Source organism: Centropristis striata, chromosome 19, assembly GCF_030273125.1.
Source record: "Centropristis striata isolate RG_2023a ecotype Rhode Island chromosome 19, C.striata_1.0, whole genome shotgun sequence".
Taxonomy (NCBI): domain Eukaryota; kingdom Metazoa; phylum Chordata; class Actinopteri; order Perciformes; family Serranidae; genus Centropristis; species Centropristis striata.
The window spans coordinates 32685014-32708891 of NC_081535.1; the positions used below are offsets into that span (position 1 = coordinate 32685014).

General features: G+C 36.2%; 2 protein-coding genes across 3 annotated transcripts in view; both read right to left on the reverse strand.

Moving 5' to 3' along the window:
- Nucleotides 1-18921, reverse strand: part of LOC131992029 (metal transporter CNNM4) — a 33201-nt gene extending 14280 nt beyond the window's left edge. The window contains exons 1-4 of one of the 2 annotated variants that reach the window (XM_059357372.1): nt 17465-18921; nt 4862-5005; nt 3836-3970; nt 2427-2596 (exon numbers count right to left, since the gene is read on the reverse strand). In XM_059357372.1, coding sequence (XP_059213355.1) covers nt 2427-2596; nt 3836-3970; nt 4862-5005; nt 17465-18920 — 1905 coding nt within the window. In that variant the 5' untranslated portion in view covers nt 18921. The remainder of the gene's footprint in view (nt 1-2426; nt 2597-3835; nt 3971-4861; nt 5006-17464) is intronic. The other variant, XM_059357371.1, reaches the window with a different exon arrangement.
- Nucleotides 18922-22522: 3601 nt separating this feature from the next.
- Nucleotides 22523-23878, reverse strand: part of sec14l7 (SEC14-like lipid binding 7) — a 16735-nt gene continuing 15379 nt past the window's right edge. Inside the window, exon 12 of the mRNA XM_059358579.1 lies at nt 22523-22885. Coding sequence (XP_059214562.1) covers nt 22767-22885 — 119 coding nt within the window. The 3' untranslated portion in view covers nt 22523-22766. The remainder of the gene's footprint in view (nt 22886-23878) is intronic.

The following is a 23878-nucleotide window of genomic DNA, read 5'->3' on the forward strand; positions in this document are numbered from 1 at the left end:
GAGGACATTAGCTTGCACATATAGATATTGATGTGTCTCATCCAAAGTATTCAATTAAACTCTATTAAACTTTACAAACAAAAAACAAAAACACATATTTTAGAAAGAAAAAATATAAATGTAATGTACTCTATGTTAAGAATATTTTCACAGCTATATCTATTCATGTGTTATTTATATTATTATGTTTGTTTATGAACAGATAAACCCACCTGAGCATCTCATTTATTACTAAAAAAGCAAGATCTGCATTTTCTGCTGAATAATTGATACAATGTCTACAATTACAGAAAAATTGCAATAAAAATGACAAAAAAGTCTTGATATCTATCTATTGTAATAACTCATTATTTGTTGAATTTTTTATTTGGGGAAAAAATGCAAATTATTGCCTTATTCCAGCTTCTGTATGTGTATATATTTTATGTTTTTATTTCTCTTGTGTGATATTAAATTAAATATTTTGGGGGTTTGCACTGTTAATGTGATAAAACATTAATAAAATAACTATTAAATATTAACATTTATATTAGAATTTTAGGATTTATAATAATACATTTAAAAAATGATTTAAAAATGAAATAAATAAAAAGGGGAATTAATACAAAGGTATATAGATAGAAAAGCAAATTATATCAGAAAAATAAATGTACTTTTTATCAATTATTTGTATTTGTTATAAAACATATTTTTTAATATTGTTTTGGATATTTATATTTATATTTCACTTTGGGTTTAAGGAGTTTTTAACTGGCATATTCCAATATATCCTGACATTTTAGAGACCAAAATACACAGAGATTATTTGAGAAAATCTTTGGCAGATGACTTGATGATATAATAATAATTAATTGTTAGGTAAATAATAATTGTTAGCCCTAAAAAATAGTTGAATAAACAGCTAAACTAATTTAAAAAACCTAATGATAAAATGAACAATTTGAAAGTTGCTTGTCGTTGTTTTGACATGATCTAAAAATGATTATTATTCTTTAGGTTATTCATACTATTATGATATAAAAATTCAAATAAATGTCTTTGATTTTTTTTCTAACAAAATGATGAGTCAATAAATAAGTTTATCAATCAAAAGGAAATTAATTGGCAACATTTTTTAATAATTAAAGAAGGCAAAAAAAACAAGTAAAAATATGAGTTATTACAAAAAAATAAATAATAAAAAAATACAATAAAAATAATTGCTGTTTTTAAAATGGCCTACACTAGAACCTGAATAATATTAAAATCAGCCACTGACAGCTTTTTTAAATTAATTTCAGTATTTCAGTACAATTCATTGTCTAATGGTGTAATTTTGTATTTTGACTGAATAAAACTGTGACAAAGAATAAAGCATCAAGGTCATTTTTTAAGTTTAAAATATAAATCCATTAATGACCTTAAGTGAGGCGTCTTTAAGTTAAAGGGTTGATGAGTTTAGCACCTGTTTAGCATGTGTGCTAATTCCTGCTGCAGACTGACCCCTTAAACCTGTTTGTCACCGTTTAAACTGTGTGTCGTCTAATCTCACTTCATTACTACCAGTCAACAGATATTTTATCAGTTTTAAGGACATAAAATGTTAATAATTAACCATCTGAATTCATAACTGACCAGCAGGACTGAAAGTTTGAATGTTTACTTTAAATAAAAAATAAATAAAAAACGCCCTAATTAAATAATTTATCAAAGCTGAAAACTGTCAAAACAGAAATGATCATCAAATTTTCACATTTCTGATGGAAATGTAACAAATACTGTATCATAAACACTTCTATCAGGAAAAACCTGATCCTAAAATTGTGATATTTCTATTTATTTCATTTATTTTTAACCCCTCAAACTGTTTTTTTTTTTTTTTTAAATAACCAAAATTACACCATTTACACTTTTCATAGCCAGAAACTGGATAAACTGAAATTATTGTTGGATTTTAAAATGTCCGGTAGTTCTTGAATTAATCATGTGTGATGAAAGCTTCCTTCAGGAAAAATAATACCTTTAATAGTTTAAAATAGTGCTATTTTTTGTCATAATCACTCTATTCTATATGCCTCATTTAAAACATATTCAAAAAGTGTCTGCAATAACCAGATCCTGTTCACTGAAAATCTGTTTACACAGAGCAGAGGGGAGAGGACAGGAGAGGCTGTTTACACAGAGCAGAGAGGAGAGGACAGGAGAGGCTGGAAACATGGAAATAATTAATACAATTAATTAAAGATGCATTATATATAACTGTATATTAACATGACTGTGTTACTCGGCACAAAGACACGTTTGAGTTGTTCAGGACTTATAGATTTATGTAGATTTTAGTTATTGCAGTGAAAAATACAAGGACACAGTCAGTAAAATCTGACAGGAGCAAAACAAAAAAACACCCTGTAACGGCTTATTTAATATGAATTATTGTGAAGATGTACCTGCAGAATGAGGATGAAGTAGTCGACGGGTTTGCCTCTCTGGTACAGGAAGTGCTGCGGCGAGCGTTTGTCGTTGTCGTTGAACTTGAGCTCCTGGATGACGTCGGGGTGCTTCAGGACCCTCAGCAGGACTTTCTCTGTGATCTGGAACGGGCTGAAGAGGGTCACCTCTGATCCAGATCAGAGGAAACAAAGATGTCAGAGCAGGAGATCAGAAACACAGCTTTCAGTCATCACGATTTAACATTTAACATTTTTATTGTATTTTCATATTTTATTGCTTGAAGTATGCCTAGGTTGTTCTTGTTTAATTGTGTTGTCATTGTCTCTGTATGTAATGCTGCTGCTACACTGTAATTTCCCAGCTTGGGATAAATAAAGTATCTATCTATCTATCTATTGATTTATATTTGTTTGTAAATCATCCAAACACCTTCAACTTTAACAGCTGTGACTTTACTTTGACTTTAGATATTATTCTTTCAGTTTTACTAGAACTGACCAAGTTTCTTAAAACCAAAAGGTTCTTAGAAAATGTGTCAAACAGTTCTACTGAATGATTGGTGAATTTTTCCACCTTTTTTTATTATTAAATAGCAAACTTTTAATAAACCTTCACAGACATTTAATTTATTTAATATTTATATATATATATAGTAATTTACAATATACATGTATAGGTATTCACAATATAATATAAATTGTTTATAGTAAATGTATATATATAATTATTTATAATATTTGTATACTATATCGATTATTCATATATGTATATACTGACCCGTTAAGGGGTAGGACTAGATACGTTTTTTTACTTCTTCCTACCCCCTTTTGAGCTTGCAGAAAGTGTCTGTTTTTTTCCTTATTCCTTTCATTACTTTTGTATCACTATAAAAATTTGAAACTATTTTTGTATTCAAACTCAAGATACTACTTATATATTTGAATTTATTATTTCATTTTTTTTTATTTTAGATTATTTTGTTAAATGTATTTTAAAAAATACATTTAAATTATAAGAATAAGGAGAAGGAAAAAAGTTTTTAAAAAATATATTACCATAAATATAGGGAACTATTTATTTTATTCAAAATCAAGATACATTTTTATTATATATATGAATAAATTATTTCATTTTATTTTGTACTTTATATAATTCTTTTAATTTTTAAAAATTCATTCATTCATTCATTTTTAATATGGAAAAGGAAATAAAAAGAAGTCAAATCATGACTATAAAAAGAGAAAGTATTTAGGCAATAAAATGAGACCAAGGTCATTATGTGTCTGTCCCACTGAGCGTCTGTTAATCTCTCTGCCTGCAGGGAATCAACCCACTAACGACCGTCAAACAAATCAGCGGCGCCGCTCGCTGTGAGATTAACCGCCGCCGCCTCCGCAGAGCTCACCTGTCGCCAGGAAGCGATGAGCCGCCAGCAGCAGCTGAGGAGAGATCTTCACTTTACTGTCGGCGTCGTTCTTAAAGGCGGAGAAGTCGGGTTTGTTTTTATTGGGGTCCACTTTCTTCCTGTTCCTGTTGTCAGCTGCAGCCGGACGAAACAGACAGAAGTTTGTTTTATTACATTAGATTCAACTTTATTGTCACTGCACAGAGACAACCACACTCAGTTTAGCATCTAAGCAGAAGTGCAAAATAATAATACACTGTTAAAAATGTATGTAGATTTTACAGTGAAAAACTGCTAAACCATGACAGTAAAAGACAATAAAATGATAAATGAGTTAATTCAGTTTCAGTAACAATGAAACACCGTAAATGTACACTACCGGTCAAAAGTTTTAGAACACCCCAATTTTTCCAGTTTTTATTGAAATTCAAGCAGTTCAAGTCAAATGAACAGCTTGAAAGGGTACAAAGGTAAGTGGTGAACTGCCAGAGGTAAATAAAAAAAGGTAAGCTTAACCAAAACTGGAAAATAATGTACATTTCAGAATTATACAAGTAGGCCTTTTTCAGGGAACAAGAAATGGGTTAACAACTTAACTCTATGGAGTCTTGGGCTATTTTGTCCATTTTTGAATTCTTTTCATGTCTTTGTAAGACATTTTGTGTCTTTTGGTGTCTTTTTTTGTCATTTTGTTTTTATTACTATTTTATTTTATTGTTTTACTGTTTTTAGTATTTTATTCTTTTTATTGTTTTTATTTATACCCAGTTGTGTATGATTTATTCTATTTTAATAACTGTACAACACTTTGGTCAACTGAGGTTGTTTTTAAATGTGCTCTATAAATAAACTTTGACTTGACTTGACTTATCAAATCACCTGGAAGAATCAGTTCAGTGTTTCTGTTGCATCATGTCTGGAAGATATCAGTGTGTTGTTTACTATTAAGTCTGTGTGTGTGTGTGTGTGTGTGTGTGTGTGTGTGTGTGTGTGTGTGTGTGCCAAGGCTGGCCTCCTCTGACTTACTGTAGAGGTCAGACTCATCCAGGATCTCTGACTTGATGATCTCCTCGATGACGTCCTCTAAGGTGACCAATCCCAGAACCTCGTAGAACGGATCCCCCTCCCCCTCGTTGTTCACCTTCTGGACGATGGCCAGGTGGGATTTACCTGCAGAGGAGAGAGGAGAGAGGAGAGAGGAGAGAGGAGACAGGAGAGATCACCTGAAGGTTACAACCAAGATGCACGAGGACCAACATAAACATTTTCACATGCACAATAAAACTGTGCAGTTAGTTTTAATTTCGTTGTGAATTTTTGTTTTCAAATTCGGCTAGTTTTAATTCGTTTTTAGAGTGAGTTTGCCAGTTTTAGTTTTTATTAGTTTTAGTGTTAGTTTTTTGTAATGGGGTATTTGTTGGGTGGGAGATTAAAAGAGGTCACAGTAAATTTTGCCTTTATTTCCTTTGCCTCATCCATCTTCATTATGTATGAACAAAGTTGACAAAGGCAAAAACGAAGGACATTTTCACCATAATTTCAGTTAGTTTTGTAACCACACAATACAGTTTCAGTTAATTATCATTACCATGTGACCTTTAAACCCTTAAAACAAAGTCTGAAATCTCCCAAAAAAAAAAAAAAAGAAAGAAAATCCTTTAAAGAAGTGAGGACCGGCAGAAATGTTACAACCAAGATGCACGAGGACCAACATAAACATTTTCACATGCACAATAAAACTGTGCAGTAAAGTAGGGCAGCATCAGACAGGAGGGAACTTTTTCACTGCAGCTCAACTTCAAACACTCCGCTACATGAAAAAAAACCTTTATTGTTTTTCTATTTCGGTGCTGCGGTGACTGCTGTTCGATCTGTCGGTGGATTTATCCTGCTGAGGACAGATTGATGCCTTAATATAGCTCAGACTGGACCAAGAGATTTGCAGAGAAAAGAGCTGCCAGAACAGAGATGAAGAGGAGAGAGGAGGGAGAGGAGGGGGGGACAACAGCTGATTAATCCTCTCCTCATTAAAGAACATCAGAGTGTTTGTCTCTGCAGCAGTGTGGACACACACACCTGACATCACTGCACAGTGACGGCTGAGGAAAGAGCTCATTCTTCGGTGAGCTGGAGGAGCTCAGAGCTGCCACAGTGACTCTGCATCTGCCGCCGGTTGCAGCAGCATTTATTAGTGGCCTCTGCAGTGATGCATGCTGGGATGTCTGCATGGATGTGAAACGTGTTCATGGGAAGCCCAAAGTGAGAAAAATGTTGCTGCAAGTGTGCGACAAAATCTGTTTTAAGGCTGAAGGAGTGGTTTGTGCTCTATTACCCGTTCACACACACATTCATGCTGGTGGCGGAGGCGACCAGGGCACACTGGTGCCACCATTGGGAATTCATTCACACACTGATGAACGCAGCATCAGGAGACATTTGGGGTTCAGTATCTTGCTCAAAGATACTTCGACATGTAGGCTGCGATGGTCAGGGATTGAACCACCAACCCTTCGGTTGGGGGTCAACCAACTCTACCAACTGAGCATATAGAAAACATGATGTTTAGGCGTATAAATTAAAAACGTTCAACAACACGTTGAAATCCCAGGACTGACAGGTCAAGGACTGAAGTGCCCTTGAGCAAGGCACCTAACCCCCCCACACAGCTCCCCGGGCGCAGTAATGTGCTGCCCATTGCTCCTTGCATGGTGTGTTCACTTGTGTGTAAAAAAAAAAAATGATGGGTTAAATGCAGAGGTTGAATTTCCCCATTGTAGGATTAATAAAAGTAATTCAATCTTAAATCTGAAGTGCAAATCTCAACAGTTGCCCAATACAAGAAAATTACTCTCGACTCTTGAGTATTAGCAAATAATAAAGCAGCAGCATCATTTATTAGTGGCTTCTGCAGTGATGCATGCTGGGATGTCTGCATGGATGTGAAAGGTGTTCATGTGAAGCCCAAAGTGAGAAAAATGTTGCTGCAAGTGTGCAACAAAATCTGTTTTAAAGGCTGAAAGAGTGGTTTGTGCTCATTCACCCGTTCACACACACATTCATGCTGGTGGCGGAGGCGACCAGGGCACACTGGTGCCACCATTGGGAGTTTGGGAGTTTAATGAAATATAAAACAAATAGAATGAGGAATAAACAGTGCAGTTTGAGCAGTTTAAACACAATAATCCAGAATTGAGAGAGATAAGCTTTAGAAATGTAGCTTTTGCTGGCTGGAAACAATAAGACTCCAGGAAATAACTGCACCAGAAGAAGACAAAATGCCCCGTAAAACCACAACTTGTTGTTTTCACACGTCTGATTTAGTGCAAATCAAAAAAGAGATATAATGTGTTAATCAGTGAGGTTTTTAAGGTGCTTTTTTTAAGGGATTGTATCACCTTTTAAAAAGGAGCCAAACTACTAGTTAAGTTAAGACTGTTTCCAGTTTCCCAAAATTTGTCAAAACAAATTTGTCAAAACTTCAAACTATTGCATGGATGTGAAACGTGTTCATGTGAAGCCCAAAAGTGAGAAAAATGTTGCTGCAAGTGTGCAAAAAAATCTGTTTTAAGGCTGAAAGAGTGGTTTGTGCTCTTTTACACGTTCACACACACATTCATGCTGGTGGCGGAGGCGACCAGGGCACACTGGTGCCACCATTGGGAATTCATTCACACACCGATGAACGAAGCATCAGGAGCCATTTGGGGTTCAGTATCTTGCTCAAGGATACTTCAACATGTAGCTGCCATGGTCAGGGATCGAACTACCGACCATCCGATCAGTGGGCGACTGCTCTACTGATTTAGTGTTTTTATCTTGTTTTTAGATATTACTTTTTTGCAGTGTATTCTTTAATTGTAAAAAATGTGCAGCTCATATACGGCATTAAAAAAAGTTTTAACATTTTAGTCAACTAAAATGTGCATCATAGCTTATGAACATCTACATCTAAAACATTAGTAAAAACCTATTTATTCTCCTTGGCGTTCAGTCCCGATGAACGCAGCATCAGGAGCCATTTGGGGTTCAGTATCTTGCCCAAGGATACTTCGACATGTAGGCTGCTATGGTCGGGGATCGAACCACCAACCTTCTGATCAGTTGGGCGACCGCTCTACCAACTGAGCCACTATGATTCTTTACAGGTCTGTAATTAAGATCAAAACCAGGTCCAGGTTCAAAGATGGGCGTGGTCAATGCAAGGCTGCTCAAAGCAGGAGGCCCTCGGCAGGATTTGGCATCAATGGTGTGTAATCCGTCACCAGATATTCTCTGATGTCCCAATCTGATCTAAAATACTCAAAAAAGTTCGTTTTTTTTAACTTGTTTTGGTGTTTGCAGAGCGTTCATGCACAGCAGAGCAACGAGTGCAGCCAAAGTCAACCTTCTTCAGTTCAACAAGAGCTACAATAAGCATGTTTTCTCATTTTGCCACATAAAATTTTTCCATCATTTGGTCGTGTTTTGTTGATTTCTTCTCTGCTGCAGCGTGTTGAGCTCTGCAGGTTGCCGTATGAATCAGACGGAGCAGAAGTCAGCTGCTCTGAGTCATCCTGCAGCCACCCAGCACACAACCAGGCCTGTTAGGGTTCACAGTGCTGCAGCCAGGCAGCCAGCTGCTGACATCATCATCATCATCATCATCATCATCATCTCTGAGAGCATGCTGACTCTCTCTGTCCCTGCACAGCAAGGTCAAAGGTCAGAGGTCGGCTCCCTGAAGCAGGTTTCAGGGGGCTTCAACAGAATAAACATCAGACGGAACAAAAGCTACGACCTGGAGGTCTGAGAGGAGCTTTTTCCTCTTAGCAGTGACTGAATGTGAGATATAACGTGAGGATCTGATGCTTTTCTTTGTCATATAGGACAGTAGTTCTCAACCTTTTTGAGTCGCGACCCCCAATTTAACATGCATGTTGTCCGCGACCCCCGCTCACTGAACAGAATCTCACATGCACAGTTTGGATCACCCAAAAAAGAAACAAGATGACCAAAAAAAGGAAACAAAATGACCAAAAAAGACACAAAATGACCAGAAAAGACAGAAAATGACCAAAAAAGGAAACAAAATGACCAAAAAAGACACAAATTGACCACAAAATGATAAAAAACAGACGCAAAATGATCAAAAAAAGACACAAAATGGCCTAAAAATACACAAAATTACCAAAAAAGACACAACATGACCAAAAAAAGACACAAAATGACAAAAAACACAAAATGACCAAAAAAAGACATTAAGTGACCAAAAACACATGAACACTTTAACACAGTGGAGACAGAATTGACTTCCAAAATGATTTGGCGACCCCCAGAAATCATCTCGCGACCCCAATTGGGGTCCCGACCCCAAGGTTGAGAATAGCTGATATAGGAGAGAAAACTAAATAATTTTAGGTTGAAGATTGTTGGTCGGACCCCACCATGGGGTCTGGAACACCGAATGAGCTCTAAAACATCCATCAGAGGCACATTAATAACTTTATATGATCAATAACTACATATGTCTGTGGGGATATAAGCACTATGAACCAAGTAATCGATTACCTGTTTGAAACACCAGGGATAATTTAGATTATTTATGATGAATTAATGACATTAGAAGTGCTTTTTATAGCAACTAATGGTGATGCAGCTGTACTGCTATGGACAAACCTGATTTAGACACCGAAAATAATCAATATGTACGTTAAATTTAGAGTATTTTTACATCTTTTTAACCTTCCCAACAAACAGCCCTGAAGCTGCTATTTATGCTCTCTTTAAAGCATCAGACTCCATTAACAAAAACCTCACAGAACACAGTATCGATCAAAATGTGTAGATTGATTGATAACTATTGTGTTTCATATATTGTGGCTATGCAGACCACTACAACGCCTCACAGACACACACACACACACACACACACACACACACACACACACACACACACAACTAACTAACTAACTAACTACATCATTTATAAATGACAAATATATGGTATATTAATGTAAGTTTATAGTTACTTTACCATTAACAAACAATTAAATTATAATTAATAGTATATTAATAGTTTTAGTTGCACTCATTTTAACATTTTAACACCATATTAAGTATGTTAATGATTTTTTAAATGATTCATATACCTTTAAGAAATTGGTTGAAAAAATTTAAAGATTAAATATGTATAGCACTTTGTAAATGGTTAATAATTGGTTTATAAACCATCTATAAACATTACTTAGTTGTTATTGTAAAGTGTTACAGTTTTTTGTAATGGGGTATTTGTTGGGTGGGAGATTAAAAGAGGTCACAGTAAATTTTGTCTTTATTTCCTTTGTCTGATCCATCTTCATTATGTATGAAAAAAGTTGACAAAGAAGAAAACAAAGGACATTTTCACTATAATTTCAGTTAGTTTTGTAACCACACAATACAGTTTCAGTTAATTATCATTATCATGTGACCTTTAAACCCTTAAAACAAAGTCTGAAATCTCCCAAAAAAAAAAGAAAAAAGAAAGAAAATCCTTTAAAGAAGTGAGGACCGGCAGAAATGTCCTCACTGGTTAAAAAAAGTGTTCCGGTCCTCACTATGTAGGAAGTACAAGAACAGACACACACACACACACACACAGTAGATAATTCACTGACTGTGGATAAATAGGGATGGAAATCGAGAACCAGTTCCAAATGATTCAATCCTCCAAGGTTATTAATTTATTAATACCTTTGATCGATGTCGGCATGTGTTTCAGTTTCAGTTGTGCATAAATAATAACGTCAAATATATGAATCTGCACTGCTAGAAACTTGCAACAATCATGGCTGGTGGAAACAACTCGAACGTGCAGAATGACAGAGTTATAATGACATTAATCATGAAAATAATTTTTAATAAGTGTCACGAATGCTGTGAAAAGTTTTCTCCATATTGTCCATATTGAAGTATTATCATGTTTCCAGCTTCTCCTGTCCTCTCCTCTCTACTCTGTGTAAACAGATTTGCAGTGAATATCTGACAGGATCTGGTTAGTGTAAACGCTTTATTTTGTCGGAAAGTTCAAACTCTGGCAATAATGCCCGTTTTTACAGTTTCTCTCTACAATAAACATTGTATTTTTGGCGATCTTTTAAAAGAAAAGCAGTAAAATCTTATTATTTACCTTCTCTATGGATAATTACCCCATCCAACTCGACTTAAAAATATCTAAACTCTCCTTTAAGAGCGTGTCTGAGCCATCTGAAATAAGGCTTTTGCAGTTTTATAAATCTGATTTAAAAAACCAGTCAGGTTTCTGTGTTTAATGCAGCGTTTTCTGCTTCACAGAAGTGAATAAAAGCATCTTGAAATAACACCGCTGTCATCATAATAAGCTTTAATTCCCTGCAGGTGCTTCATTGTGATGATACCGGCTTTGTGTTCAAGGTTTTGATATCAGCACTGAGATTTCCGGCACTAATCCAGGGCGCCTGAACGTGCACATGTTCATCCCATCAAACGTGTGAACACGGCGGCTGATTTCAGTGATTAGTTGCTGCTGTCTGACGGATAAAAACCTGCAGCAGATTACCTGAAACACAGCACGGTTGTGATATAAAAACTTGATATTATCGGCCATGAAAATGTCTTTTGTTTGTGTCAGTTTGCAGACTTCAAATGTTCCTGTAGTGTCTCTCGATCATCTGCAGCAATTACCTTACGTATTGATTTGATTTTGAGAGAGAAAATAAGATTCCTGGCTGTGAAATAATTACTCTAAATTTTTACATTTTTTTTTTACATTTTTAAAAAATCTGCAGAAGCAACCATTTTCACAGGTAATTTTGAAGCAAAATGGTAAATTCACAGGTTTTAGCTTTTAAAATAAATATATTTTCTAAAATAATATGTTTAGGTTTTTCACAGCAACATTAAAAGGTGCTGTAGGTGGATTTGCTTCCCTTTTTTTGTTTTTTTTTCATCAGAAGGAATGTCTTATTGTGTGGTGGATTAACAATATTTTAACAAATCATTAAGAAAATATTCAGCATTTAATAAATATTAAAAATGTGATGTAACACGACACTTTCCTGACTCATCGTCGTCAAAAGTGGATATTTTCTAGTTGTTTTAGTCTTCTAGAATAGTAAAATAAATATATTTAGACTGCAAGTATAATGACAACTATGAAATAATTTCACACTTTACACCAAATTCTGTTTTCCATAATTAAAGCACATAGAAAATATAAAAAATGGATAAATACTAATACATTTGCTGTATCACAACATTTATTGTGACATATGCTCTGGCTTAAATTAAGTTATTTGTGTCAATCCTACCTCGACTACAATAAACTCACTGCAGATCTCCATTATAGGAAAAATTCCAACATGTTTCACATTTTGCAGTAGATTCAAATTGTTGGTAAATTCGAGAGTACAGTCCATGTTTTTGCCTCTTGGAAATCCCAGTTTAGTTCGGTTAAGTTAACAGGCTATAGCTTCATATTTAATTTTCAGATACAAAATCAATCTTCTTGTCTAAATCTTTGCAAGAAAGCAAATAAAATATTTCACAAAAATATTCCGGTAACGCTTTATAATAAGGTCCTTAATAACCATTAATTAACAAGTAATAAGGCATTGTTCACGCTTTAGATCCGGTAGTTGCAAAAAGCATAGTTAACTTATAGTTAACTTATAATAGATGAGCAATAAAGTATATTTTAATATCAATAAGCAAACAAAATAAGATTAATAAAGGCATGGCAAAGACATAATGGGTGGGTCATGGGTGTTTGTAATGCCATTATTAACACTTATATAAGCTTATAAACACACAATAATGTTAATAAGCATCTTGTAAGGACTTACAAGGGCCTTATTACTTGTTAATTAATGGTTATTACAAGGACCTTAATATAAAGCGTTACCAATATTCCTTACGTTTTGTAGTGAAGCCTGGTGTCTAATCAGGGACCTTTAATTACCTCCAGCAATATGTTTCATGCTCTATGCTGCATTTAACATAAGTACAATATTTGCCTCTGAGCTGTGCTGAAGCAGAAGCAGAAAGTTGCAGAAAATGGACATAAAGTCACAATAATCACTGATATGGTTCCTGCCTGTGGGACACTTCAGAAATGCAGCTTTCTAAAACGAGATGAAGAGGCAAATGTGACGATAAGACGAAGAAGAAGAAACCGTTTTAACTGCTGACAGCTTCCTGGTTCAGATCATCAGGACCACAGCGGCTGAAATCTGCTGATTTTATGGATATTTTGTTTTTCTGCGTGCGGCACATTAGTGTTTAAATGTAGGCTGCAATGTTCCAGCTGTCAATGAGCTGATCAATACACACAGACAGACTGCTGCAGGGACAGGAAGTGTGTGTGTGTGTGTGTGTGTGTGTGTGTGTGTGTGTGTGTGTGTGTGTGTAGTGATGGCTGCAGGCAGAGTTGGTCCTACTCGTTAAAGGGACAGTTCACTTGAAATGAACTCTGGTGTAGGGCGAAAAGATTATCACGATATTACAGGGTAATTTTGCAATAAAGATAATTCTTGACAATATTACAAAATACTGAAAAATATAAATGGTAAATGGACCTGCACTTTGCACTTTGCGCTTTGCGACCACTCAAAGCTCTTTACACTACAGACTGCGCTCATTCACCCATTCACACACACACATTCATTCAAAATATTTTTATTTTTTATTTTGGATATCCGCTGAAGTTACCAAATACGGTTCTTCGCCTGATAAAGGGTTAAGAGTCGGGTTCTCTATGTGGGAGCGAACGAAAGGACTGAAGGTCTGTCAGCTGTTTGACCCACAAACTTGAGCTCAGTATTGTAGATTTTATCATCAACCACAGCGGTAACAAACCCCAAACTTGTCCCAATATTTGGGTTGTACCATACAAACTCTACGAGAACACATTTGTTGGCTCATGTTGTGGATTAAACCATGCGGAAAATTCTATTAAATTCACGGGACATTCACAAAAAAGGCTACTACTACTACTACTACTTTCAACCTTTTTTATCGCAGTTGAATTGCAAAAAACAGCGAATTTTTCTATGGAATCATCATGAATCATATGTTTACTTGTAATTAAACATAATGGAGCAAAAATACTGTGTTATTTCTCTGCAGAGTTACAGATTATAGACCAAGATGAGACTCTGCAATGACAGCAGAGTCTGTCCATTGAAGGTGGACATAAACATCATGCACAAGGAATCACACAGGGGTTTTCATTCATAATACTGGATTTTTGGGGCCAACGCAGATACCAATATAATGGAGTAAAACTTCTAAAACTGAGATATCAGACAGGAAAAACTTTGCACATCTATCATGGACAGATGTGCAGGAAGAGTGGATCAAAAATATAGAGAAGATTCCCGCACACTGTCTGACTTGCAATATATTTATTTATTGCAACGTTTCAGGTGCTACACCTTCATCAGGCAAACGTTTTCTGAAAACAAGAAGCCATCTTCAGTGGAGGAATGTAACTAAGTACATTTATTCAGGTACTTAATTTCATGTAACTTTGTACTTTTTACTCCACTACATTTAGCCAACAGCTTTAGTTACTTTTCAGGCCAATATTTAACATAAAAACATGATAAATTTTAAAGTGATAACATATTCTTTAATTCTCTAACACAGCTATTCTCAACCTTGGGGTCCCGACCCCAATTGGGGTCGCGAAATGATGTCTGGGGGTCGTCAAATCATTTCGGAAGTCAGCTCTGTCTCCACTGTGTTAAAGTGTTCATGTGTTAATGTGTTTTAGTGTCTTTTTTGGTCATTTTGGTTTTTTTTTTGATAATTTTGTGGTCAATTTGTGTCTTTTTTGGTCATTTTATTTATTTTTTTTGTCATTTTGTGTCTTTTTTGGTCATTTTGTTTCCTTTTAGAGCCATTGTTTTTTTTTTTGGTGATACTGTGTCTTTTTTGGTCAATTTGTGTCTTTATGTGGTCATTTGTTGTCATTTTGGGGTCAATTTGAGTCCTTTTTTGCTTAATTTTATGTAACTTTTGGTCAGAGAGATATTTTAGTTGTTGTCTGCTTCATTATTTGTCCAAAATTCATTGTATCAACTGAGTTTGTATGATCTGAACTGTGCGTGTAGGATTCTGTTCAGTGAGCGAGGGTCGCGGACAACATGCATGTTAAATTGGGTTCAAAAAGGTTGAGAACTACTGCTCTAACAGTATATAAAGTAGTTAAAATGAGCTCATACCTTTACAAAATTAAAACGCTGCTTACATAAATGGATCAATAGAAATAATCGAATAATATACACAGTTGCTCATAGAGTTTTATTTTGTTTTCAGACACAATCTTCTGTTAATTGTGGTTTCATTTTCATTGTGATATGTGTGTGAGATTGAATAATAAAGTTTTGAAACTTTATCCGTCAAGAATAAATCACATTGTCACAATAATTTCATGGAAAGAGGTAAAAAATACTTTATTAATCCATTCTGTTTAACGAGTACTTTTACTTTTGATACTTTTTTGATACATTTTCTGATACTTTTGTACTTTTACTTCAGTAAGTTTTGAATGCAGGACTTTTACTTGTAGTGGAGTCATTTCACAGTGTGGTATGAGTACTTTTACTGCATAAAGGATCTGAATACTTCTTCCACCACTGGCTGTCTATAACAGGGTGCAGCTGTGAGTCATCTGATGCTAAGTGATGCTTTTACTGAAGGTCAAGCATCCAAAACGATGCAATAAATAATAGACAGTGTGCAGCATTCTGTAATATATATCTGCAAAATAATCTTGTATATACACATAAAGCATTCCCATTAACGTAGACAAAAAGTAATTGTTATTTTTGTGCTGGTTTATAGTTAAAACCATCAGTGAGTGGCTGTTACATTTCATTTTTCTTGATGAACGTAGAGTGACTCTAAGCTCTGATCCTGTATGTTGAATAATATGATAGAGTTGACAGTGAAAGCAACCTTTTCTTTGGATAATAACTGTTTTTTTTGTTAGACAACTTTAACATTGATACCAAAATATCTGTGAAAGGTCATTATCAGCCGATTTATGGGCGGGGCTCAAAGTTTTAGGAATGCAGAAGTACTCTAATAAGGTAAGGCTGTAATATAAGCAGTGGTGGAAGAAGTATTCAGATCCCTTACTTAAGTAAAAGTACTAATAAAACACTGTGAATTTACTCCACTACAAATAAAAGTCCTGCATTCAAAACATACTGAAGTAAAAGTACAAAAGTATCAGCACCAAAATGTACTTAAAGTATCAAAAGTAAAAGTACTCGTTATGCAGAATGAACCCACTCAGATTGTTTTATTTATTCCAAATATATTATAAGATTATTTGTATTGATGCATTTATGTATGTATCATTTTACTGTTGTCCAGATAGGACTAATGTTAATTACTTAATACACTGTTATGTTTTATAAATGTGTAATCATATTAAATATATGGTATTTTTTCATGTTGAATCTGAAAAGTAACTAAAGCTGTCAGCTAAATGTAGTGGAGCAAAAAGTACAATATTTGCCTCTAAATGTAGTGGAGTAGAAGTATAAAGTTACATAAAATGGAAATACTCAACTAAAGTACAAGTACCTCAAAATTGTACTTAAGTACAGTACTTGAGTAAATGTACTTAGTTACTTCCCACCACTGAATATAATAAGTTACTTTTTACTGGCAGTAAACTTGTTATGTCATAAAGGGGAACCCCCAAAGCAGACTGTGCTTAGGGTCCCCAAAAGTCTAGAACCAGCCCTGCTGCAGGTTCCAAACAAACAAACAAATAAACAAACCGGAGAGCAGCTGATCCGTCTGCAGGATTCTCAGAGAAATCAGCAGTTACATGTCGTCACACGTTATAATAATCACCTAAGTCATTTTTTGTCAATTTTTTTTTTTTTTGCCTAAATCATCTCCTCATTGCCACCTATGGTAAAATCCATCGCCTACATCCTCAGTTGATCAGATCATGTGATTTTACCCCTTTAAGATAATGGCCTATGTCAAGTGTGTGACTTAAGCAGATTTATTATGTCTAAGTCAAAATAAAATGTGACTTAGGCAATTTTTTTAACATTCCTTTGTGACCTAAGCAAGATATGGTAACACTTTATTTTGAAGGTGTCTACATAAGAGTGACATGAGCGTGTCATAAACATGACATGGGGTGTGTAATGAACATTAATGACACTTTGAAGTGACATTAATGCTCATGATACTTGTCATGTCATGTTTCTGACAGGCTTGTGTCACTCTTATGTTGACACCTTCAAAATAAAGTGTTACCATATCTTGCTTAAGTCACAAAGGCATGTTAAAAAAATTGCTAAGTCATTTATTTCTCTTAAGTTACATAATTTACACACAGTGTTATTACTATGCCAATAGCCATCCTTTGTTACATCCTTTTTGAGTGAAATGATCAATAAATGTCATATGTTACACTTTTGGTGAAGTTTTTTGTGTTTCCTGCAAAACTTGAAAAAATGAGTTAGGTGATTATTTTAACAGGGTGACAAAGTTCACACGCAAACACACACACACGTGCACACACACACACACACACACACACACACACAAACACACACACACACACACACACACGCACACACACACAGTGCTACCCACCTTTCTTGAACTCCTCCAGCATGGCGTCCAGCTTGGTGTCGTGGAACACGAAGTGCACCGGGTGGTTGTAGAACTTGGTGATGGTCTTCAGGGTGGTGCAGTCGTCCGGGTCCACGAAGGCCAGGTCCTTCACGTACAGGATGTCCACGATGTTGGACCTCTCGTCGTCGTAGACCGGTATGCGCGTGTAGCCGCTCTCCATGATCTCAGACATGGTGTTGAAGTCCAGCACAGCGTCCGCCTGGATCATGAAGCAGTTGTCTATGGGGGTCATGACGTCCTCCACGGTCTTGGTCCGGAGCTCCAGCGCGCCCTGGATCATGTTGAGCTCCTCTTTGACCAGGTCGTTGTAGGGCTCCGTCACCTTCAGCATCTCCACCAGCTTCTCCCGGTTGTACACGGTGCCGATCTCCTGGCCCAGCAGGACGTCCAGCAGCTTGCTGACAGGGAAGGAGACCGGGAAGGTGAGGAACATGAAGAACTTGGTCACCATGATGGTGTTGGCCCCGACGGCCAGTCCGTGGCGCGAGCACAGCGCCTGCGGCACGATCTCTCCAAAGATGACGATGCCGATGGTGGAGGCGACCACCGCGCCCAGCCCGGAGCCGATCAGGTCGTCCAGCAGGATGGTGAGGGTGGTGTTCACCAGCACGTTACCGAGGAGCAGGGAGCACAGCAGGTAGTTCCCTTTGCTGCGGATCGGCTCGATCTTCCGCGCGTCTTTCTTCTCCTTGTCGGTGCCGCAGCTCTGCACGATGCGCAGCTCCATGGGGTCCAGCGCCATCAGCCCCAGGTTCAGCCCGCTGAACATGCCGGACAGCACCAGCAGGCAGGCGATCAGGATCACCTGGAACCACATGGGCAGCAGGGACTTCTTCTCCTCCACCACCAGCACCCTGCCATCGCTGTCCCCCAGCAGGAGCCACCTGCTCCCCTCCAAGCCCCTCGTGCACAGCGCGTACTCCTTCTGCGGCTCGCTCTTGCGCAGCGGCTTAATGTGCACGGTGAGCAGCCCCGACGTGCGGCCACTGCTGACGTTCATGAAGGTCCCGACGCTGATGTCCTTCGTGAAATCGGCACAAGTCCTGCTGTCCGCCGGCTCCATCATGCCGCTGCCGCTCCTCGCTGCCGCCACCGCCTCCTCCTCCTCCTCCGCCGCGTCGCCGCCGCCTCCGTCCGTCACCTCCGTGAAGCGGACCTGCGTCCAGGCGCCCGAGTGGAGCTGCACCCCGTAAAACCGGAGCTGCACGGAGCTCTCCTCTGTCACCTGGATGACACCGTCGTCATTGGTGCTGGCCGGCTTGTCGCTCCTCTCCAGCCGCATGCCGAGCAGCTGGCTGCCGCTGCCGCCGCCGCCGCTGACCGCCGCCTCCGTGCGGCCGCCGCTGACCGCGCTCCACACGAATATAATGACGGTGAGAATGTAACCCTGCTGCCCGCTCCATTCTGTCGCCATGTTTGTTTCACTGCTCGGCGACCTGGGGGCTGACGTCATTTACTCATGTCCGAGGCGGCTCCGCCCCCCGCCGCCCCATCACACACACCCCCGTTATCACCGCCTACCGGACAGCGACAGGTAGAGCTAATAAACAAACTCCCCCTCCTCCTCCTCCTCCTCCTCTCTCGCTCCGTTCCTGACACACCTCCTCTTGTTTTGATGCTCTATTTCTGCAGCAGATAAACATCTACAAATTATGCATGCACCCTGCGTCACCCCCCGCCCCCCCTCCTCCCTGCACGGCCTTGTTATTGTCTCTGACAGGCTCGGGGCAATGCGGCACACAGGATGCTGCTGCTGCTGCTGCTGCTGCTGCTGCTGCTGCGGCCAGCGGTTTCTCATCTACCAATTGTATCCTGAGCCAGCTGCTGTTATGTAAAGGCACATGGCATCTGTGCACCCCTATCACCCCCCTCACCCTGTCTCTCCCCCCTTTCTCCCCTCGTCCTCATCCTGCACCATCCCGCATCCCTCTGGCACTGAGCCCGGCGGCCTGCTGGATGCTGACATCAACTCTCTGCAGATGGGATTTTATTTTATCTGTCATTAAAATCACATTTAACATCTGCAAAGTGGTGCTGCCATGCTGCTGTTCCATATAAACACACATGATGTCAAAAAGAACACGCTTTACTCAAAATAGAATAGTAGCTGAATGAAATGATAAACACGGTTTATTATTATTATTATTATTATTATTATTATTATTATTATTATTATTATAAAAAAGAATGATAATAATAGGCTAATAATAATAATAATAATAATAATAATAATAATAATAATGAAATAAATAATAATAAATAATGATAATAATAGCCTAATAATAATAATAATAACAACAACAATAATATCACTATACTGTATTAAACTGTATGAAAATATCCTAACTTGGTGTCTGTATTAAGGTAATATATCTTGGACACTTGAAATAATAAACACGGTTTATTATTATTATTATTATTATTATAAAAAGAATGATAATAATAATAATAATAATAATAATGAAATAAATAATAATAAATAATGATAATAATAGCCTAATAATAATAATAATAACAACAACAATAATATCACTATACTGTATTAAACTGTATGAAACTGTCCTAACTTGGTGTCTGTATTAAGGTAATATATATTGGACACTTTATTATTACAGAGCAACGACACATAAAGATATTTAAAAAGCATTGCAGCATGATGTTTGTGTAATTACATTCTCTAATGTTTGTGCAGGTATAGATGGAGTCTTTACTGCACACTTGTGGTCGCTGTGAGAATATAATTTAACCTTTGTGCCTCATAGAAGATTTTTGTCTTTTTTATGGGGGGCAGGGGGTCTTTAGAAATGTCTTCAAATGGTAAACATGTGTTTAAAGGTGTATAAAAGTCAATTTTTCATGCCTAATTATATAAGCACAAAAACTGTTGCAGGAAATTCTGTGTTGATACCCATTTGTTACACAGTTATGGTGATACATTTAACCTGTTTTGATCACTCAAGAGTTGTTAAAAATGCTCCAAAATATGATATAAGACATCAAGACTTTAAGTAACACCAGAGAAAAGCCCATGCTGTGATTTGGTTTCAGAAACTTTTGATAATTTGGAGATTTCTGTAAAAATTTCATTTTTCTCTTATGTCTATTCAATTGGTAGACACTGACTTATATTCTTTTTAAACCACAATTTCTTAATTTTGCAAAATATTGTCTTTTAAATGGACCCTGAGCCTATTTTTATAAAGTTTTTATTTTTATTTTAATATTATTTATATTTTTTATTATCAACAACAACAACAACAACAATGATAATACAAATAAAACATAATGATAATAACAACAATAATAATAATAATTTGCATTCTTCTTATAATCATTATTATTATTATTATTATTATTATTCTATAACTGGCTTAATGCACATTCATTTGAATTAAATTGCAACAGGCAAAACATTTACTTTTTAGGTATTTGGCCATCAAATAAACACTTTTAACTCTTTAATTTTCTTTTTTTAATTTATATATTGTTAAACTGTCTTGATTATTTGGGTCCAATATTTAGTGACTGCTTTGTAATACAGAATGCAGCAATTTCCTCCTCTCACTGCCCCCTGGTGGTCAAACTAGATAATGCTGGTAGAAATTACTTTTAATTAAACTTTAAAAACATTATTTTCAATTAAACCTTTAAAAACATTATTTTCAATTAATTCATGAATCTGTTTTTAAATAACTTACTTTTTTGTTGTCTTTGTGGTGATGAACTGTACTGCTTTATATTTATATGTGTTAGATTATAATCAAAACAATAAAAAGAGGAATTATTTTTTTTAAAAGAAAAAGAAATTGCAGATGAAATCCATCAATAAATAATAAAAAAAATATATTTTTTTTTAAATCCATTCTTTATTTATGCCTGTTTTATGTTGTTTTTGTGTTTTCTTACTGGACTGTTTTACATTCAAATGTGTTGGATTAACATATTAAATACAAACAGTTTTTGTTCAAATTCTGCTTTTATTTCAAGAAATATACAAACTAAATGTTCATAAAGATTCTTCATAATTAATAAAAATATTTTCTTCACGTAATTGTGTGAATTTTGTTCTTTTTCAGGGTGTTTTTAGAGACAGCATAAATAAAAGTATTAACATCCTTCATTTAAACACATTATACTGACTAATAAAAAAAAGTCAAACAATTAATGAAGTAACTTCTCCCCTTTGTCTCTTCAGCGTGTCGTCCTTCTTCTTTGTTCGGCTGCTTTCAAACAACACTTCAGACATTATCATTTAAAATAAAAAAATAAAAAATCATAATAAATCTTAAGCAAGAAATTATTCTTCATTGAATGACACAGTTATACAGTTAAAAAGATTCTGGTTTTGTGGAAAATGCATCAAACATCCACCAATTCACGGATATAGAGGGAGTTCTCTTGGAAAAACTTGATTAGATTCTTTATAACGCCCAAAGTCAAGAGTAAATATTTGGGTGTGAATCTATCCTGCTGGAGAGAATGTGGAGCAGTAAGCTCAGACCATGCACATGTATTTTGGAAATGTGATAAGGTACAACTGTTTTGGAAGATGATACATAAAACTTTGCAAGAGGTGCTGAGATATGGGATCCCTATGTGTTGTAAGTTACTCTATTTATGTCATTTTACAGAGGAAAACGTGCATGCAGGGGATAGGTACCTGGCAAAAATACTGTTAATAGCTGGTAAAAAAGCTATCACGAGGAAATGGGGTAGAGTGGATCCTCCGAATCGGGAACAATGGATAGAGATAATAGAGGAAATCTATATAATGGAAAAACTGACACATCGCTTAAGACTGCAGGAAACGCAGTTGGAGGACAAATGGCTGAAATGGACATATTTCAGGACCTGGAACAGCGACAAAGACTGGTGAAAGATCATTAGATACAGAGGACGAGACAAAGAATTTTTTGTTTTCTTATGTGGATGTTATGTTTGTGTATTGTGAAGTTATGTTTTTGTGTGTTGTTGGATGAAAAATTAATAAAAACCAAAGTGAAAAAAAAAAAAAAAAGATTCTGGTTTGAAATGATGGTGAAAGAAGTTCTTCTAAAAAACATTTATGATCTTCATTGTGATTCTGAAATATCAAAAACCCAGAAGATAACCTTGTCTTTATTATTAGTTTCTTAAAACTAACTTCACTTTTCAGTCTTTCAGTCAGATTCAAACAGCAGCAGATGAATGAGAGTAATGATATATATATAATATATATATATATATAATAATGCTGCTGATTCTGCTGTCAGCGTCTCCATCAGTCTCCTCGGCTGCGTGGACTCTGCATCTGTCCGTCCGGAGGAGGAAGAACCTCCACCTTGTAGCTCACCCTCTTGGACTGCAGGATGCTGTAGCTGTTATCAAAACACAGCACGTCTGCACAAGGTGAAGGACAAAGCAGTGAGTTAAAACCAGCTGACATCCTGCAGGATTTAAACATTCACTATGGTAACAACTTTTGAATTTAACCCATGAGAACCCAGACCCAGTAATCCTTAAAGGAAATTTATGGGGGATATACCACAGACAGTGGACCACATAGAACACATTTATGATGTTTTAAAAAAAAATTCTACCCCTAAATGTCAAAGATATGTGATGTGACATATACGATACATTGGACATTTATGGTATTTATGTTTCTGTTATTTCTTATTTTACATTTTTAAAAAAGACACATTTTCTGCTTACAGAAACACACATTTGCCTTTTTCTTTGCATCTCCACAACATTTATCAAAATTCTGACATTAATAGTGCTGTTAAACAACAAATTATTATTCAGATTTGTTTTTAACAAAATAAGAATAAATCAATAATAAATAAAAACGAATAACCATGTGCCTTTTTGTTTGCATCTCCATAACATATATCGAAATTGTGACTTTAATTTGTTCAGGAAATATGATCAGAACAAGTTAAATGCAATGCTATTAAAGCTATTAAAGGGTTAGAATTGTTGAATGGGTTTAAACTTAGCCATTTAATTAGTTAAGGTGAAGCATAAAGCTGAATATGGGAGACTCCCAATATAGAAGATTTAAAGTGTTTGTTACACGGGTGTCACCATGGGTTCTTATGGGTTAATCAAACCCCCCTTTGCAGTATATGACTGAATCCAATAATCCTACATGTTTAATACCAACACAGATGTACAGTGCTTAACAAATATATAAGACCACAGGTTTATGCCAAAGCTGTCCTAAATTAACAGCATTAGAAATTACCAAAATCATTTTTTATGTTTCTGTAATGGTTAGTAAATAGTAAAGCATGTTATTATTTCTTTACTTTAGTAGTTCATTACTTGCATTCCTGAACAGAAAAATGAGTTTTATTAGTAAAATCTCGGTGAGCCGGCTCAAATCTG